General features: G+C 34.5%; 1 protein-coding gene across 1 annotated transcript; it reads left to right on the top strand.

Annotated features, from left to right (window-relative positions):
* Positions 1-155: 155 nt before the first annotated feature.
* On the top strand, positions 156-16915 carry LOC132564876 (deleted in malignant brain tumors 1 protein-like). The gene is made up of 18 exons (XM_060229493.1): positions 156-207; positions 452-590; positions 2533-2720; positions 3170-3223; positions 3400-3538; positions 4913-5091; positions 6012-6065; positions 6310-6448; positions 8390-8577; positions 9027-9080; positions 9257-9395; positions 10780-10976; positions 12564-12611; positions 13197-13396; positions 13655-13887; positions 15477-15659; positions 16053-16306; positions 16728-16915. The coding sequence occupies exons 1-18, from the start codon at positions 156-158 to the stop codon at positions 16913-16915; spliced, it is 2628 nt and encodes an 875-aa protein (XP_060085476.1).
* The last annotated feature ends 5460 nt before the right edge of the window (positions 16916-22375 follow it).

Here is a 22375-nt window from a genome sequence, read left to right as displayed (position 1 = left end):
AAAATTTCGGAAAGTGTTCTTTCTTACTGACCGTTGCCGAATGTTCATTATTTTGTTAAATTCCAGAAATTATTGTTATGTGTTTATTTCACTGTTTAATGTTAAAAAATTACCTCCCTTTGATATCATTGTTGTGCATACTTCTTTCTTCAGAAATGACCACATTCGATTACTGGTCTTCGTCCCTTGGAGGATCGATGATAGTTGGTAAGATATATTACGTGATGGTTATTTCTGTTGCATATATCAAAGTAAAGATAATTTGATACTATCAATTAGGGTTTCAGCGCATCACGAGGGTTCACTTTAAATGGAGTCGTGATGGCAAACACCCAAGAAATTATTTATTTTTATCAATTTACTCTACAATAAGACAAGATAAGAAAATAGGTATCCGATTTAAGTCTGTTGTTTCGCGTCTATTTTCTTTTCTCGTATTTTGTCAAATTAGGTCAAGGTATAAATTTTCGACTGTATGGAAACCTGCTCGAGGTGTACCACGATGGGAGATGGGGAACCGTATGTGATGACGGTTTCAATGAAAAAACAACTCGCGGAATTTGTTATCTAATCTATGGAGAATGGCCTAGGTGAGTATCAGCAGGTCCATACACTTACATGGGTGTAAATTCATGAGCGGAAGATATTTTGATATTAATATGCAATGCATGACCACACTAATTAAATCTGGTGTTTTATCAAAGTAGGTCAAAGGTCACATTTTACATATACTTCACGCTATTATGAAATTGTTTGATATATTGAAATTACAAAATTTATTTAGTTATGGGGCTGCTGCACCTACCCGTCTACACATGTCTTTCGATCAGTTTGGATTATCCTCAGTCGCTTTCTAGGTTTCAAAATTTAGGCCCTGACATTACTGAAAAGTCGTAGATGGACAAAGCTGCTTATTTTATTGTTTGGCTCTACTGTATCTATCTCTATATTTTTACACGGTGCTGTTCACTTGTGTGTTGTTTGTACAATCATTAAACACGATCTCACACGCATTGCCTTTAAATATACACCACTTTCATTCCAAAGTCTTAATTTCATTATTCCCTACCCTGCATACGCTATCGCCTTCGACACCACAGTGAAATTTTGAGTTTTTATGCACTTTTCGCTTAGTCATGAGTCTGGGATATGGAACAACATTAACACCAACACCGTTAATCCCATTGTGTAATCTCTAAACGGCAAACATGTGATACAATCATTTGTATCTCGGGAAGGAGCATTGATTAAACCATTCAAAAAGTTCTTACCTTCTGACTTATTTTCATGACTCGATTTAAAAGGAAAACAAGAAAAGAAAATTATGAAATGTTACCGCAATATCTGATTAAAAAAGAGGGATTTCGTGAATATGTCATTGCAATTATACACGTGGACACTGTACTTCTGATTGTTGATATATTCTTTGTCTTGACATTTGCTTTAATTTCCATATACGATAAATCAAAAGTTGCACTATTAATTAAGTAGACGTTAATGTTATTGTTATTCAGAAGGAAGGGAACTATTTTTTGTTATTCATACATGTACACGTGTCTGTAACAAAGGTCAAAGCAACTACAAACTGTTTTCAGTTATAGAAATGATCCAAAATTCGTTCCAAAAAGGCACGAGAATGTTTTATGGATACTAGAAATGTGCTGTAAATTCAAGTGAACGGAATCAAGCTGTGGTACAGATTTATCACATTGTTCTCAAGATATCCACTTCTATGAGCAAATATTAACATCAAGGAGACAGGTTGATGCGTTTTCGGAAAGAAAATCACATCACCTACGGCTTTAATGTTGTTAAAAGTTAAAGACACACTGTGTTATTGTTGGTATATACGATGGGCGTAATCAAGCTATCTTGTTATGTAAAGATGAGGTGTTATCAATATATCTGAAAGTGAATGTAAACGACTTTGCAATGCATATTTCAGCTGTTTTAAGAAAAGGTCTTTGATAAATTCAGCCTCGTATGAAAACCAAATCAAAATCAGTCAGCCAACCGAAGGTCAGTTTGTTACCAGTATATCAGTTGTCTTTTAGAAGATCTTACCACCAAACTCGACGAAGATGCTCTCAATCAGAAACTCTAAAAAAATTATGATTTCTTTTCCGGCTTCTTTGATTTGGACATTTTACCCCCACGAAATATGCTATAGCACTGCTCACAACCATATATTTGTACTGTAATTCATCTTTCTGTCAACAGCAAGCTCTCATAACAGTGCAAGGAAGGCGTTCTCTTAGTTATGAATTGGGGTATGTTGGTGTATAGAGTGGAAATTCAAATGTTCTTATAGGAAAATAGTCTTTAAAATAGGGTGTTGAAGATTCGTAAAAAAACTCTTTTGAGTTCTTTAAAATCCACATATAATCCACATGTCATTAGACGACGTTGGATTATTTAAACATTGCAACCTTAGATCACGTGCGTACCTGAAGATGTCACTGGATGTTTTCATAAAAATGCCCACCACACTGAAAATAAAACTGTTAATTATTTCCGATATTTTATCCACAGTTCTGTGAGTTATTACTCCGGATCTAGAGGCACAACTGTCTCATATGCTAGCACCATATGGCTGGACCAGCTAGAATGTACAGATTCCTATTACTACGGACCTCAGTGTAGAGCAAACTACTGGGGAGTCAATGACTGTTCCCATTCGGAGGATGTGTCTATAGAATGTACTTTTCCTTACCAGTACGGTAAGTGCTTTTGATATTCTTTGATATTGTTAAAATTATGCCACTTTCATTCTTTGAAATCGTTTCTTTGTTTTGTTGTAAACAACTAAATGAGTCAATAACTGATCACACAATGTGGATATGTCCATGGAATGTATTTTTCATACCAGTAAGGTATTATATTCGTACATGTTTAGCATTATTATTAACATCGTTTTGAAATTATCTTCCTTGCTATGTGCTATTTCCTGCGGTGACGCTTCCTGTCATGACGTAAAGTGGCGTGTATTGTTTTTCAGACAAACACATTTATTTTCTGAACAGGTTATATTTGATATACACAATGAAAAATGTGGCACGATATATTGCTATGAGACTGCGTATTGAGAAGACGTTGAAAACGCTCAAAATAAAGAAATGTTGAAGTTGTCTTCCTGTGACATTATTTATGTACATGATTAATTTTTCAGAAACTACATTATTCTACAACCAGCTGACGACTGCACGAGGAGCAATGGCAATCGGTAAGACACATCACATGATGGACATTTTACTTCCGTTCGCTCAGGTAAAGGGAATTTAATCATATAAATGCCAGTCTTGTTTTTATTTTTATGATAAAAGAAAATTAGACAAGGCACATCCCATTTCAAAGTCGGTTGTGTTGTTATGCATCATTTGTTTTCGTTTACCATACCAGCTCAAGGCACAAATTTCCGATTAAATGGACACTTGCTCGAAGTATACCACAACGGGAGATGGGGGACTGTTTGTGATGACGATTTCAATACCAGAACAACTCGTGGGATTTGTTACCTTATTTACGGAGTGTGGCCTAGGTGAGTATCAGCAGTCAATATTCCCAATATCTCGTTATTCAGGCAAAATGTCACCAACTTACAGATAAACACACAGGATTTTGAGAGATGCATGTTCATCTCTCTACGAGAACACCTGTACCTTTTTCATGAGTCTCCGTGTGAATCGTTCCTTTGTTTAATTTTTACCCTCGATCAAAAGATCAGGGACATGTTGTTTTTATGCTGTCTGTTTGCCTCTTGTCAACTTTAACCTTTCATTAAGAGGTGGGGGCTTTCATATTTGGTATATGCGTTTTTGGGCAACATGCAGACTAATGTTTTAGGTGAAGTTTATTTGTAATAAAAAGATCACTATAATTTTGAAGGCATAGTTGTTTCACGAAGTTTGCATGTACTCAGTACATGCCTTACACGGTAAAGTTTTGATTTTCCTATTTTGTCGCAAGCAGGGCGCATTGTTTCCAAACAAATTTGAGTTTGAGTTATGACGATGTTCTGATGTTGGTGTTTTCGGTTGTATATCAAGGTTGCAATCAGTAATATTTTCATTGTCGGTTAATCTAAAGATTTTATTTCATTGTTGGATGTAGTTAAGACTTCAATTATAATTTATATCAGATAATTTCTTTCTTTGTCGATTAAAGTAAAGATGTTCTTTTATTGTCGGTTATAATAAAGACTACTTTCATTGTCGGTTATAATAAAGACTACTTTCATTGTCGGTTATAATAAAGACTACTTTTATTGTCGGTTATAGTAAAGACTTCAATTATGGTTTATAGTTACGACTTCCCTTCATTGTCGGTTATACTAAAGATTTTCCAATTTAGTAACCGAAACCAGTTTGGATATTTTCCGTCATAGTGACTATTCAAGTGTGTCTTTTGTACAATTTTTGAGACTGACAGTGATAGACACTCCTGGTAACCATAAACCAGGTAATGATTGTGTAGTGTCGACTTACTTTACTATAAGTAAATCTGACCTCAAAATACCTCTTTCATATCGCTATAAACCCAGCAACAAACCATCCTCGATACTTCAAGGCTTACAATTACTGAAACGCTGGAGCATGTCAGGGCAAAATTGAAGGCACAAGCGAAACAATTTGATGTGTTCCAAGAGAAAATAACAGACAATCACAGGCTGACAAGCTTCTTCTGAAACTGAATAGAAGCGACAACCGACTTAAAATGTATCATGATATACGTTATGCTACGACGAGAGATTCATTGGATGCACGTCAAAAATAAAACCAGTCTTTTCAACAAGGTATCGTATATGGAACCTTTTGCCATGACATGTTCCAATGATGGCGATCGCAATCTCTGGAGTATCGAGGATGAAAACAAATCACAACGAATTTTTAATCAGTGAGATATTTTATCGCAGTACAACCAGGTATTATTCTGGAATTGGTGGCACAACTGACTCGTATGCTAGCACCATATGGCTGGACCAGCTAGAATGTACAGATTCCTATTACTACGGACCTCAGTGTAGAGCAAACTACTGGGGAGTCAATGACTGTTCCCATTCGGAGGATGTGTCTATAGAATGTAATTTTTACGGTAGGTGTTATCACACAAAATGTAGTAAATTGTTTTTCTCTTGTTTTCGTTCTCTCCATCTGTTAACTAATTCAATATGGACAGCATACAGAGAAACGTTTTTTGCCCATACATACAATTTCCTTTCACCAACTTTTGTCCTCGCACACATTAAACGTTTTTAGATTTATTATTTAACGTCAGTCTACCTTCAATATTCTTGCTAGTTGTTTTGCAGTACGGTTATTTTGTTTTCAATCAGCATTTCACCTTTTCTACTTTAGTTTGAACTTACAATTTGTCTCTATTAAGATGTTTTAAACGTTCGTTGTATCTGTTGGTATTTAGTACAGATAATTTACTAAAAAAGTCAAACTTTACAAAATTCGTATGGAATTGTTGTACATTACCTGTTAAAATGTAATATTTAACTGCATTGTAGTTACATTTGGGTTAGATGATGTAAAATGATATCACACTCGGTCATACGTGTGCGTCCTATGCTGTGAGACAAATGACAACATAGCAATATAATCATATATTGTCGTTTAAGCTAATTTTAAATGTAGTTACTTTTTCTTAAAAGGTACCGATATCACCACGGGTAAGTTATTTGAACTATCCTCTTATATTAGCAAATTATGATACAGCGAACATTTCAAAAATAGCATCATAAACTACACAAACAAAGACAACTTTTGAAAAACCGACATAATAACAATTACGGTAAATGTTCTTTCTTACTGACCGTTGCCGAATGTTCATTACTTTGTTACATCCCAGAAATTATCTCCCTTGTTATGTGTTATTCCATTCATACTTTGTGCTATAAACTATGGTAAGTACTATTTTTATTAACTCCAAACAATTGTTTATTACACTGTTTATTGTTAGAAATTACCTCCCTTTGATATCATTGTTGTGCATACTTCTTTCTTCAGAAGTGACCACATTCGATTACTGGTCTTCGTCCCTTGGAGGATCGATGATAGTTGGTAAGATATATTACGTGATGGTTATTTCTGTTGCATATATCAAAGTAAAGATAATTTGATTCTATCAATTAGGGTTTCAGCGCATCACGAGGGTTCACTTTAAATGGAGTCGTGATGGCAAACACCCAAGAAACTATTTATTGTTATCAATTTACTCTACAATAAGACAAGATAAGAAAATAGGTATCCGATTTAAGTCTGTTGTTTCGCGTCTATTTTCTTTTCTCGTATTTTGTCAAATTAGGTCAAGGTATAAATTTTCGACTGTATGGAAACCTGCTCGAGGTGTACCACGATGGGAGATGGGGAACCGTATGTGATGACGGTTTCAATGAAAAAACAACTCGCGGAATTTGTTATCTAATCTATGGAGAATGGCCTAGGTGAGTATCAGCAGGTCCATACACTTACATGGGTGTAAATTCATGAGCGGAAGATATTTTGATATTAATATGCAATGCATGACCACACTAATTAAATCTGGTGTTTTATCAAAGTAGGTCAAAGGTCACATTTTACATATACTTCACGCTATTATGAAATTGTTTGATATATTGAAATTACAAAATTTATTTAGTTATGGAGCTGCTGCACCTACCCGTCTAGACATTTCTTTCGATCAGTTTGGATTATCCTCAGTCGCTTTCTAGGTTTCAAAATTTAGGCCCTGACATTACTGAAAAGTCGTAGATGGACAAAGCTGCTTATTTTATTGTTTGGCTCTACTGTATCTATCTCTATATTTTTACACGGTGCTGTTCACTTGTGTGTTGTTTGTACAATCATTAAACACGATCTCACACGCATTGCCTTTAAATATACACCACTTTCATTCCAAAGTCTTAATTTCATTATTCCCTACCCTGCATACGCTATCGCCTTCGACACCACAGTGAAATTTTGAGTTTTTATGCACTTTTCGCTTAGTCACGTGTCTGGGATATGGAACAACATTAACACCAACACCGTTAATCCCATTGTGTAATCTCTAAACGGCAAACATGTGATACAATCATTTGTATCTCGGGAAGGAGCATTGATTAAACCATTCAAAAAGTTCTTACCTTCTGACTTATTTTCATGACTCGATTTAAAAGGAAAACAAGAAAAGAAAATTATGAAATGTTACCGCAATATCTGATTGAAAAAGAGGGATTTCGTGAATATGTCATTGCAATTATACACGTGGACACTGTATTTCTGATTGTTGATATATTCTTTGTCTTGACGTTTGCTTTAATTTCCATATACGATAAATCAAAAGTTGCACTATTAATTAAGTAGACGTTAATGTTATTATTAATCAGAGGGAAGGGGAATCTTTTTTGTTATTCATACATGTACACGTGTCTATAACAAAGGTCAAAGCAACTACAAAATGTTTTCAGTTATAGAAATTATCCAAAATTCGTTCCAAAAAGGCACGAGAATGTTTTATGGATACTAGAAATGTGCTGTAAATTCAAGTGAACGGAATCAAGCTGTGGTACAGATTTATCACATTGTTCTCAAGATATCCACTTCTATGAGCACATATTAACATCAAGGAGACAGGCCGATGCGCTTTCGGAAAGAAAATCACATCACCTACGGCTTTAATGTTGTTAAAAGTTAAAGACACACTGTGTTATTGTTGGTATATACGATGGGCGTAATCAAGCTATCTTGTTATGTAAAGATGAGGTGTTATCAATATATCTGAAAGTGAATGTAAACGACTTTGCAATGCATATTTCAGCTGTTTTAAGAAAAGGTCTTTGATAAATTCAGCCTCGTATGAAAACCAAATCAAAATCAGTCTGCCAACCGAAGGTCAGTTTGTTACCAGTATATATTAGTCTTTTAGAAGATCTTACCACCAAACTCGACGAAGATGCTCTCAATCAGAAACTCTAAAAAAATTATGATTTCTTTTCCGGCTTCTTTGATTTGGACATTTTCCCCCCACGAAATATGCTATAGCACTGCTCACAACCATATATTTGTACTGTAATTCATCTTTCTGTCAACAGCAAGCTCTCATAACAGTGCAAGGAAGGCGTTCTCTTAGTTATGAATTGGGGTATGGTGGTGTATAGAGTGGAAATTCAAATGTTCTTATAGGAAAATAGTCTTTAAAATAGGGTGTTGAAGATTCGTAAAAAAACTCTTTTGAGTTCTTTAAAATCCACATATAATCCACATGTCATTAGACGACGTTGGATTATTTAAACATTGCAACCTTAGATCACGTGCGTACCTGAAGATGTCACTGGATGTTTTCATAAAAATGCCCACCACACTGAAAATAAAACTGTTAATTATTTCCGATATTTTATCCACAGTTCCGTGAGTTATTACTCCGGATCTAGAGGCACAACTGTCTCATATGCTAGCACCATATGGCTGGACCAGCTAGAATGTACAGATTCCTATTACTACGGACCTCAGTGTAGAGCAAACTACTGGGGAGTCAATGACTGTTCCCATTCGGAGGATGTGTCTATAGAATGTACTTTTCCTTACCAGTACGGTAAGTGCTTTTGATATTCTTTGATATTGTTAAAGTTATGCCACTTTCATTCTTTGAAATCGTTTCTTTGTTTTGTTGTAAACAACTAAATGAGTCAATAACTGATCACACAATGTGGATATGTCCATGGAATGTATTTTTCATACCAGTAAGGTATTATATTCGTACATGTTTAGCATCATTATTAATATCGTTTTGAAATTATCTTCCTTGCTATGTGCTATTTCCTGCGGTGACGCTTCCTGTCATGACGTAAAGTGGCGTGTATTGTTTTTCAGACAAACACATTTATTTTCTGAACAGGTTATATTTGATATACACAATGAAAAATGTGGCACGATATATTGCTATGAGACTGCGTATTGAGAAGACGTTGAAAACGCTCAAAATAAAGAAATGTTGAAGTTATCTTCCTGTGACAATATTTATGTACATGATTATTTTTTCAGAAACTACATTATTCTACAACCAGCTGACGACTGCACGAGGAGCAATGGCAATCGGTAAGACACATCACATGATGGACATTTTACTTCCGTTCGCTCAGGTAAAGGGAATTTAATCATATAAATGCCAGTCTTGTTTTTATTTTTATGATAAAAGAAAATTAGACAAGGCACATCCCATTTCAAAGTCGGTTGTGTTGTTATGCATCATTTGTTTTCGTTTACCATACCAGCTCAAGGCACAAATTTCCGATTAAATGGACACTTGCTCGAAGTATACCACAACGGGAGATGGGGGACTGTTTGTGATGACGATTTCAATACCAGAACAACTCGTGGGATTTGTTACCTTATTTACGGAGTGTGGCCTAGGTGAGTATCAGCAGTCAATATTCCCAATATCTCGTTATTCAGGCAAAATGTCACCAACTTACAGATAAACACTCAGGATTTTGAGAGATGCATGTTCATCTCTCTACGAGAACACCTGTACCTTTTTCATGAGTCTCCGTGTGAATCGTTCCTTTGTTTAATTTTTACCCTCGATCAAAAGATCAGGGACATGTTGTTTTTATGCTGTCTGTTTGCCTCTTGTCAACTTTAACCTTTCATTAAGAGGTGGGGGCTTTCATATTTGGTATATGCGTTTTTGGGCAACATGCAGACTAATGTTTTAGGTGAAGTTTATTTGTAATAAAAAGATCACTATAATTTTGAAGGCATAGTTGTTTCACGAAGTTTGCATGTACTCAGTACGGTAAAGTTTTGATTTTCCTATTTTGTCGCAAGCAGGGCGCATTGTTTCCAAACAAATTTGAGTTCGAGTTATGACGATGTTCTGATGTTGGTGTTTTCGGTTGTATATCAAGGTTGCAATCAGTAATATTTTCATTGTCGGTTAATCTAAAGATTTTATTTCATTGTTGGATGTAGTAAAGACTTCAATTATAATTTATATCAGAGAATTTCTTTCTTTGTCGATTAAAGTAAAGATGTTCTTTTATTGTCGGTTATAATAAAGACTACTTTCATTGTCGGTTATAATAAAGACTACTTTCATTGTCGGTTATAATAAAGACTACTTTCATTGTCGGTTATAATAAAGACTACTTTTATTGTCGGTTATAATAAAGACTACTTTCATTGTCGGTTATAGTAAAGACTTCAATTATGGTTTATAGTTACGACTTCCCTTCATTGTCGGTTAAACTAAAGATTTTCCAATTTAGTAACCGAAACCAGTTTGGATATTTTCCGTCATAGTGACTATTCAAGTGTGTCTTTTGTACAATTTTTGAGACTGACAGTGATAGACACTCCTGGTAACCATAAACCAGGTAATGATTGTGTAGTGTCGACTTACTTTACTATAAGTAAATCTGACCTCAAAATACCTCTTTCATATCGCTATAAACCCAGCAACAAACCATCCTCGATACTTCAAGGCTTACAATTACTGAAACGCTGGAGCATGTCAGGGCAAAATTGTGTTGATGTGTTCCAAGAGAAAATAACAGACAATCACAGGCTGACAAGCTCCTTCTGAAACTGAATAGAAGCGACAACCGACTTAAAATGTATCATGATATACGTTATGCTACGACGAGAGATTCATTGGATGCACGTCAAAAATAAAACCAGTCTTTTCAACAAGGTATCGTATATGGAACCTTTTGCCATGACATGTTCCAATGATGGCGATCGCAATCTCTGGAGTATCGAGGATGAAAACAAATCACAACGAATTTTTAATCAGTGAGATATTTTATCGCAGTACAACCAGGTATTATTCTGGAATTGGTGGCACAACTGACTCATATGCTAGCACCATATGGCTGGACCAGCTAGAATGTACAGATTCCTATTACTACGGACCTCAGTGTAGAGCAAACTACTGGGGAGTCAATGACTGTTCCCATTCGGAGGATGTGTCTATAGAATGTAATTTTTACGGTAGGTGTTATCATACAAAATGTAGTAAATTGTTTTTCTCTTGTTTTCGTTCTCTCCATCTGTTAACTAATTCAATATGGACAGCATACAGAGAAACGTTTTTTGCCCATACATACAATTTCCTTTCACCAACTTTTGTCCTCGCACACATTAAACGTTTTTAGGTTTATTATTTAACTTCAGTCTACCTTCAATATTCTTGCTAGTTGTTTTGCAGTACGGTTATTTTGTTTTCAATCAGCATTTCACCTTTTCTACTTTAGTTTGAACTTACAATTTGTCTCTATTAAGATGTTTTAAACGTTCGTTGTATTTGTTGGTATTCAGTACAGATAATTTACTAAAAAAAAGTCAAATTTTACAAAATTCGTATGGAATTGTTGTACATTACCTGTTAAAATGTAATATTTAACTGCATTGTAGTTACATTTGGGTTAGATGATGTAAAATGATATCACACTCGGTCATACTATACTACAATGAGCTTACCGGTTCTTGTGCGTCCTATGCTGTGAGACAAATGACAACATAGCAATATAATCATATATTGTCGTTTAAGCTAATTTTAAATGTAGTTACTTTTTTCTTAAAAGGTACCGATATCACCACGGGTAAGTTATTTGAACTATCCTCTTATGTTCATGACACCTTAACACCAGTTCGCGGGATGTTTGTTGTCGTTGTTTTCCTGGTTTCTATCAATACGTTGACTCGCATTATAAATAAATAAACATTAACATCTATATTGATATATTTTAAAATCAACTTTCCACAAAACATTATTAGTAAAGATGTAAACGTCATCAATGTTATATCTAACACTTTTTTACCGGCGTTCCCTTCTAAGCTTTTAACATATTGATCTCATCGATAAATCGTCGTTTTCTTCGAGCGATATAACCTTAATATTCGGTTGTTTATTCTCGTTAGCATTCCTTGCGTTTCTGTTGTCGTTTATCGTGTTCTCATTTGGAAACGTGACCTTACTTTCTTAAATTGACCAACGAATTGACATTTAGTTTATTGTTTGTCTCTACTCTATCTCACTCTAAATTATGAAAATGTGTTATACAGTCTTTTGTACAATCTTTGACACATGCAAATTATTGTTAATGCAAGTAAGTGATATTACGCTCTCAACTGGAACAATGTCAAACGCAACGAAACCGTAATAATAAATTATTCACTAACTTCGATGATATGATATTTGCTATGGAGTGGATATGATGTGATAAGCTATTAAAGAAACAGTACCACATTTTATTCAATAGATCAACTGGAAAAAAATAGTATTTTTTTATTATCCGTACCTTTTAATTTATTCATTTATTATATATTTGATTGCAGTAAACACTGTTCTCTTCTTTTTCTATTTCGATTTTTGCTCTCAAGCATTGTTCAGGAATCTTTCTTTTATCAAATGATCGCCAATTCTTCTTCAATATATACTGATAATGGCGGTTTAATTATTTCTCTACTATAACACTTGTAGTTTGTCTTGAATTAGGAATTAACTTTTTAACTTTTAAAAAATGAATCTTTATTGTTTAGCATGTATTTGGCATTGTTTTGCAAATCACTTTTCAGAGATCCCGAGCACCGTTATGAGTTCTGCCGCTTCACACTATTCTTCTGGTAAGATTAAAAGATAATATGAAACAAGATTACAAACATTTTAGTTTATGAAAAAGAAAAGAAAAAAATATTCCTTCTTGTATTTGTTCAGTAATGAAGTGGAGTTCTGATAGGTTTGATATTGATGCAGAAATTATCTTAATCTCCTTCTTAGTGCCACGATTTGATAGTTTTACCTCGGCAGTAGCTATTCTTTATCATTAATATTAAATGCCATCGGTACTTTTCTTATACTGATATATATTCATATTTTTGAATATAAAACCAAGCCGTTTAACAGATAGAAATATGTCACTTTCTTATTAATGAAAAACGTTTCCGTGTATATTTAGATCAGCAAGGTAACTTGTCAAGTCCCTGATGGACTTGAAATTATATCTACATCCTGTCGAAAATGAAGTATTGGATTAAAATTTCAAATCAATACAATCTAGTTTCCATCTGACTTGGAAAGCTTAAAATGTATTTGAGAATTTCTAGAAATTTCAAGTTGTTTGCAAAAACAAAAAAATATTTGTTAATGACACTAATAAATTCATTAAATAACCAATTTGGTCGAATGGGGAAAATCAATTTGTGTTTTAGATATGTATGTCAGCGCTATATCAGTTGGCTGTTATCCAGACGCTTGGAATATAATGATATATTTACCCGAACTTTACAAACGTCATAGTGATTTTGATCCGTCGGATATTTACCTTGGTCGTCCTGGTTGCCAGGGTTACCGAGTCGGTAATTATCTACGAATCGACCAACAGTACAGCAACTGCCAAACCCATCATTTCGTAAGTAATGTAACATTTTGGAATTGAAGACCACAGTTTTAATGACTAGGTCATGTAACAAACATCTAAACAAAACATTTGTACTAGTTAAAAGTCACGTATTCAGTAAATATAGGCAGACAACGAAGACAGTGATAGGGTTGTTCAACGTACATGTACATAGGTATAGGTGTTTTAAAAAAGTCGTTATGATAATAGAAAAAATAAATGTAAAAAAAAAAAAAAAAAAAATACGTGTCACCGAACTTTTCTTTGCAGACCACATCCAACAGAGTTGAGTATACCAATACCCTGGTGTATGCTTACAGAGATGCTAATTATAAATTCATCATTAGAGAGTATCGCTTCAAGATTGATGTTGAATGTGACATGTCGACGCATGAAACGGTATCGCAGCACTTCATACAAACGCATAACCAAGCGCGCACTCACAGAAATAACCCACATATTTCCAGCACAGGACATTACAATATTCATATGGCATTCTATAGGTAAGAAAGGTGCATGTGATTTCCGTAATAATTATTTTCCTGATTATCTCCCTTGAAATTATGAAGTTATAATTAGGATAAGATCTGAAAAAAGATAATCGCGTATTCTTTCCAAATTGATAAATAACAGATGATGATATTGTGTGGATCAGTTTATATACTGGTAATGAACTTGTGCTGATATACAGATACATTTCAATAGAACGTCTCAAAGCGACGATAAATAAGTGTATGCTTATCTAATCCGTATTCGTCAAATTTTTTTTTGTTTGCTTTGGTCTAATTGAAGGAGTCGTTGAAACATTGAAAAAAGTTATTGTGGCATTTATCGTCGTTATAAATGAAAGAACTTGTGATCAAATACATTTCCCACTTTTAAATTTTACACCAGTATAATGTATAATTTATTTGTGATAATTAAAGACACTGTATATCAATATTTTCATGTCATAATTATAGACACAATCATACATCTAGAAATATTTATATTAACATGATAGACACTATCCAATATTTCAAAATCTTTATGTAAAACGAAAAACACTGCAAACAAATCAAGTGATATCGATATATTTGCTTTAGTTACAAATATAATCACTCACCTTTACATAACATTTTGATATTTCAATAAATATATTATCATATATCTAGATATCTTAATGCTATAATGACACTATCAGATATCTCGATACCTTAATGCTATAATGACACTATCAGATATCTCGATATCTTAATGCTATAATGACACTATCAGATATCTCGATATCTTAATGCTATAATGACACTATCAGATATCTCGATACCTTAATGCTATAATGACACTATCAGATATCTCGATATCTTAATGCTATGACACTATCAGATATCTCGATACCTTAATGTTATAATGACACTATCAGATATCTCGATACCTTAATGCTATAATGACACTATCAGATATCTCGATACCTTAATGCTATAATGACACTATCAGATATCTCGATATCTTAATGCTATAATGACACTATCAGATATCTCGATACCTTAATGCTATAATGACACTATCAGATATCTCGATACCTTAATGCTATAATGACACTATCAGATATCTCGATACCTTAATGCTATAATGACACTATCAGATATCTCGATATCTTAATGCTATAATGACACTATCAAATATCTCGATACCTTAATGCTATAATGACACTATCAGATATCTCAATACCTTATGTTTAGCTAAAGACACAATTATATATCTCGAAGCTTTTATGTTATAGGTATAGACACTATCATATATGTCGAATTCGCTATAACTAAATATAGTATTAGATATCTCGCTATCTTCGTGTTATGGCAAATTATTTAATTTGATCAGGCACGTCATTCTTTTTTATATTAACTAAAAACAGTATCAGATATCTCGATATCGTTACGTTTTAACTAAAGATATAATCGGTTATTTCGATATCGGTATGCTTTAACTAAAGATATAATCGGTTATTTCGATATCGGTATGCTTTAACTAAAGATATAATCGGTTATTTCGATATCGTTACGTTTTAACTAAAGATATAATCGGTTATTTCGATATCGGTATGCTTTCTCAGGGACTCTGGCTATCAACAGCAAATGTACGGAAATCCTCTGACTGTTGGTATCGGGGAAGACATCTACGTCAGTGTGACGACACCTCTTTCTGACTATGACGTCAAAATGAGAGTCGAGTCTTGCTATACTCTCCCATCGAGGGGTGCTGGGAACCATCTCAAATACTACCTTATACAGAACGGGTTTGTTAGATATCTACTTACGTCGCTCTGTTTTCTTTGTTCTTGTGTAATTATGGGATAAACTTTCTACATATGATTTATCGCTACATGTTTTTGCATGCCTATGTGACGTCATATTTCCATAGAAAGTCAATAAATAACATGAATATTTTAAAATTGTCGACTAATGAGAGCAGGAAAATATCAAACTGATGTTGATATAAAATTTAAGATTTCAGTTTAATGTATCCTTAAAAAAATTGTTAGTTGATTTAATCAAAAGTTGAAAGAATGCTGGAAAGTAACTTTTGTTGGGTGAAGTTAATATCCAAATGTTCCAAGTAAACTTTTAGTAAATGTGTAAATCGGTAAGAAATAGTATATTTACATCAAATCAAATGTTTCCCTTTACAGATGTAACAGTGACGTCAATACCCACGTCATATATTTATCATCTCACGAGACAAGGTTCGTCTTCCGTGACTTTGAATATTCCACCAATCAGGATAATCTATACTTATTCTGCACGGCTACATTCTGTAACGTGACTGACTATTCCTCAGTATGTGACCAATCCTGTCACCAGGTCAAAAGACGGTCCGTCCAATCAGCATCCGAGACATTGCTAAGACGAGCACAAACCTCTGATGTTTTACGTCTGTCAAAAGGTACGTGTTAAGATAGATAAATGATTACACTCAATAACATATACAAAACAATTAGATAAATACACACATCAAAAAGAAAATAAATAAACTTCCAGCATTTCCAATATGTTTCATTAAAATTTATTATCTTAACCTTGAAATGTTCATAGTTGCAACGCCTATTTAAGACTTAACATTTGCTGGTAAATAATATTTATCTAACTTCTTTGTCGTATCCATTTTTATGATGAAAGTAAAATAACCTGCACACGTTGTCAAGTAACGGAAATACATAAATCGATATATTATGACTTCGAATGATGCAAGTGGTTATTTAAAGATTACTTATATCATACTCACTGGTAAAACGATAACTTCATATTACTAAAAAGTCTTATTCACTATGGCATTGTTAACATGGTATACCTTGACTTCGATTCAGGTCGCTTAAGACGTGATGTAGGAGTAAAAGGTGAGAGCAAAACATCCGGTCATGCGCAGTACATCAGTATAGACGACCATCTATTTATTGCCGTGATCGTCAGTGCAGTGGGAATATCAGTGATCGCAGTGTTTGTAGCTATTCGCCGATACAGGAAACCGAGATCAAAACTCGTCGAAACCATTTAATTTCCTGAACAGTATGTTGTTGATAGTATATCAATTACAGGCGATCAAAGGCTTATACATTTTTTTTTCTTTTAAATTTACATGCTATATAGTGTTCCGATTCTCAAACCTCGGTTGTAAATGTAAACATAGATTGAAGCAAACAAAATGAAGATTTCTTTTGTAAGCATATTACATTAAATTATCCAATGACATATTATGCAATATCGGAAAATGCAGGATTCCTCATACGTTTTTCCTTTTTACAAAGAAACTGTTATTTTCTACGATTATATTTGAAGTCTTCTGTTCTGCGTCATCATTAAAGTAACCTATTACATTGAACAGGAAAACTTGTGATTTGTGTCTGAGTTAAAGCTATATGCTACCTTGCATATTTGCTTGTAATTTGTGATTAAATTGTCGTGGCGAGTCGAACATGTCGTTCAAACACTGTTCTCCCCGATGAGAATTTTGAAAACTTAGCAAATATGGGAATTGACTTACAATTCATAATGCCCGTTGAAAAAAAAAAAAAAAAAAAGAAACAAAAAAACACTCAAACACACAAACACAAACACACACCCCCTCACAAAATCAGACATCTGAAAGAACCGGGGTTGTTTATTGGTAACATAACCTTCAATGCCGTAATAAACTTTCATTTCCATGAAAGTCAGCAAACGATGCAAGCAAATAACTTTGGTGTAAAGCATTCTTGTGAGAAGAATAGCAAATTTTGTATAAATGGAGGGTCGTCGCCGCCTTACGCCTTAGGAGTAGGACCAAACAGGACATTGTACATTAAAGTTTACATAATCAATTTTGGTTTATTTTTACGATAAGACTATTTCATATGCGTGTATGTAGGATATGGATATTCCACACGAGGGTTTTACCATATTTTGTAACCCCGAGGGTGGAATATCCCTATCCTACATACACACATAATGAAAGAATCTTTTTCTCTCATATCTTTACCAAAATTTTGGGAAAAGGACAGTCGGTCGGCCATTATCTTCATTTTTTTCATTTTTTTAATCCGAGGTTTTTATAAACAACGAGCTGGATATTCTTAACAATCATACCCATATTTTGCAAACTTTCAGTTTACTGTCAAATTTCAAACCATTTTTCGGTATATTGCTGGATAGATATATTATTCGCTTATGAAAAAAAAAAAAAAATGATCTCTGTGTGATTATATAGTATGTGTAAGTAAACATCCGCGAAAATAAATTGTTCCGTCAAATACTTCAAAGAAATAAACAAGGAACGGATTTTTGTAATTCAACATATAGTTTTATCATCAAAATCACATATTCGATCATTTTAAGAAATATATCAATGTATCTTTTCACTGTTTTAACATTTTCTCAAAATATATAAATTCAAGGCGTGACGTCACACGATCTCCTATTCCGAGTCGCTGTCGCTCTCGATCACTATGATTCGACGACGTTTGGGTGGTGGAACATTTGTGGTGATATTTACGGTGATTTGGCAATTTTCAATGTGTTTATTATAACCATACTGTACATCCTAGTTATAGCTTTTGGTTTATTATAACCATAGTGTACTTCTGTTTATTATAACCATAGTGTACATCCTAGTTGTAGCTTTTGGTTTATTATAACCATAGTGTACATCCTAGTTGTAGCTTTTGGTTTATTATAACCATAGTGTACATCCTAGTTGTAGCTTTTGGTTTATTATAACCATAGTGTACATCCTAGTTGTAGCTTTTGGTTTATTATAACCATAGTGTACATCCTAGTTGTAGCTTTCTGTTTATTATAACCATAGTGTACATCCTAGTTATAGCTTTTGGTTTATTATAACCATAGTGTACATCCTAGTTGTAGCTTTTGGTTTATTATAACCATAGTGTACATCCTAGTTGTAGCTTTTGGTTTATTATAACCATAGTGTACATCCTAGTTATAGCTTTTGGTTTATTATAACCATAGTGTACATCCTAGTTGTAGCTTTTGGTTTATTATAACCATAGTGTACATCCTAGTTGTAGCTTTTGGTTTATTATAACCATAGTGTACATCCTAGTTGTAGCTTTCTGTTTATTATAACCATAGTGTACATCCTAGTTGTAGCTTTCTGTTTATTATAACCATAGTGTACATCCTAGTTGTAGCTTTTGGTTTATTATAACCATAGTGTACATCCTAGTTGTAGCTTTCTATTTATTATAACCATAGTGTACATCCTAGTTGTAGCTTTCTGTTTATTATAACCATAGTGTACATCCTAGTTGTAGCTTTCTGTTTATTATAACCATAGTGTACATCCTAGTTGTAGCTTTTGGTTTATTATAACCATAGTGTACATCCTAGTGGTAGCTTTCGGTTTATTATAACCATAGTGTACATCCTAGTTGTAGCTTTCTGTTTATCATAACCATAGTGTACATCCTAGTGGTAGTTTTTGGTTTATTATAACCATAGTGTACATCCTAGTTGTAGCTTTTGGTTTATCATAACCATAGTGTACATCCTAGTGGTAGCTATTGGTTTATTATAACCATAGTGTACATCCTAGTTGTAGCTTTTGGTTTATTATAACCATAGTGTACATCCTAGTGGTAGCTTTTGGTTTATTATAACCATAGTGTACATCCTAGTTGTAGCTTTTGGTTTATCATAACCATAGTGTACATCCTAGTGGTAGCTATTGGTTTATTATAACCATAGTGTACATCCTAGTTGTAGTATACTTAGGTTCAGGTATTGCACACCTACGTTGAAACAATACGAATTAAACCTAGTTTTAAATGAAAAGTTCCTTTGTACATCTGTATTAAGCCTAGCTTTAGATAGAAGCATATGAATATGAATGACGCTTCTGTGTTTTGTCGCTCAAAAAACAAGTGGGATATATTCAGGTTTCATTGGGAAATGATTATAGATCAGGATATAAATCATTAGCTATTTTTATATATAGCAAAACAGATCCTTTATAATACCAATATTTTACAATTAACTATTACGAAAATAGTCTGGGCTTGTTGATATTCAACGGTGACAAGGCGATGTGAACGTACAAATGAACGTGTGTAATGTTTTAACAAGGCTTGATAGCTTTATTGCAAGCGGTAGATATGAACGAACTTTGACCAGAAATTAGTCAGTAAGGAGTCTATAACTAAGAGAGTAAAGACAACAGATATAATTCTCCGTGCCAAGTAAATATAGAAAAAAAAAGAGAAAAAACTCCGGAAAACACATGATGTAAAACATAAGCGCTTGAATTAAACATATCATTGTCAATTGTTTACAAAAGGATCGGGCACAAGTTATTTCAACCTATAGTTGCCCTTTCCTCAATACATTACAAACCAAAAACATCACTATATAAAGTCATCAATAATTTACATTAATATTGGCTAATATATTTTTAGAGAGAGAGAGAGAGAGAGAGAGAGAGAGAGAGAGAGAGAGAGAGAGAGAGAGAGAGAGAGAGAGAGAGAGAGAGAGAGAGAGAGAGAGAGAGAGAGAGAACCTCAAAGAATTACTGTATTTATTCTGAACATGCGTCTCCCTCCTCACCATGTCCCACCACATACACATAACGAACGTCGAAGAATTCCTGTGTTTATCCTGAACATGCATCTCCCTCCTCACCATGTCCCACCACATACACATAACGAACGTCGAAGAATTACTGTGTTTATCCTGAACATGCATCTCCCTCCTCACCATGCCCCACCACATACACATAAAGAACCTAAAAGAATTACTGTGTTTATCCTGAACATACATCTCCCTCCTCACCATGCTCTACCACATACACATAACGAACGTCGAAGAATTATTGTGTTTATCCTGAACATGCGTCTCCCTCCTCACCATGCTCCACCACATACACATAACGAACCTCGAAGAATTATTGTGTTTATTCTGAACATGCATCTCCCTCCTCACCATGCTCCATCACATACACATAAAGAACCTAAAAGAATTACTGTGTTTATCCTGAACATGCATCTCCCTCCTCACCATGCTCCACCACATACACATAACGAACCTCGAAGAATTCCTGTGTTTATTCTGAACATGCATCTCCCTCCTCACCATGCTCCATCACATACACATAACGAACCTCAAATAATTACTGTATTTATTCTGAACATGCGTCTCCCTCCTCACCATGCTCCATCACATACACATAAAGAACCTCAAATAATTACTGTATTTATTCTGAACATGCATCTCCCTCCTCACCATGCCCCACCACATACACATAAAGAACCTCAAATAATTACTGTATTTATTCTGAACATGCGTCTCCCTCCTCACCATGCTCCATCACATACACATAAAGAACCTCAAATAATTACTGTATTTATTCTGAACATGCGTCTCCCTCCTCACCATGCTCCATCACATACACATAACGAACCTCAAAGAATTATTGTGTTTATTCTGAACATGCGTCTCCCTCCTCACCATGCTCCACCACATACACATAACGAACCTCGAAGAATTATTGTGTTTATCCTGAACATACATCTCCCTCCTCACCATGCTCTACCACATACACATAACGAACCTCAAAGAATTACTGCGTTTATCCTGAACATACATCTCCCTCCTCACCATGCTCCATCACATACACATAACGAACCTCGAAGAATTCCTGTGTTTATTCTGAACATGCATCTCCCTCCTCACCATGCTCCACCACATACACATAACGAACCTCGAAGAATTACTGTGTTTATCCTGAACATGCATCTCCCTCCTCACCATGCTCCACCACATACACATAACGAACCTCGAAGAATTACTGTGTTTATTCTGAACATGCATCTCCCTCCTCACCATGCTCTACCACATACACATAAAGAACCTCAAAGAATTATTGTGTTTATTCTGAACATGCATCTCCCTCCTCACCATGCTCCATCACATACACATAACGAACCTCGAAGAATTATTGTGTTTATTCTGAACATGCATCTCCCTCCTCACCATGCTCCACCACATACACATAACGAACCTCGACCACATACACATAACGAACCTCGAAGAATTCCATGCTCCACCACATGTGAATTATTGTGTTTATGTGTTTATTCTGAACATGCATCTCCCTCCTCACCATGCTCCATCACATACACATAAAGAACCTAAAAGAATTACTGTGTTTATCCTGAACATGCATCTCCCTCCTCACCATGCTCCATCACATACACATAACGAACCTCGAAGAATTCCTGTGTTTATTCTGAACATGCATCTCCCTCCTCACCATGCTCCACCACATACACATAACGAACGTCGAAGAATTACTGTGTTTATCCTGAACATGCGTCTCCCTCCTCACCATGCTCCACCACATACACATAACGAACCTCGAAGAATTATTGTGTTTATTCTGAACATGCATCTCCCTCCTCACCATGCTCCATCACATACACATAACGAACCTCAAAGAATTATTGTGTTTATTCTGAACATGCGT

This window comes from Ylistrum balloti, unplaced genomic scaffold (genome assembly GCF_031769215.1).
Source record: "Ylistrum balloti isolate Yb309-2 unplaced genomic scaffold, AGI_CSIRO_Ybal_v1 Utg373122, whole genome shotgun sequence".
Classification (NCBI taxonomy): Eukaryota; Metazoa; Mollusca; class Bivalvia; order Pectinida; family Pectinidae; genus Ylistrum; species Ylistrum balloti.
Note: the sequence above shows the minus strand (reverse complement) of the source record. Positions and strands in the feature narration are given on the sequence as shown.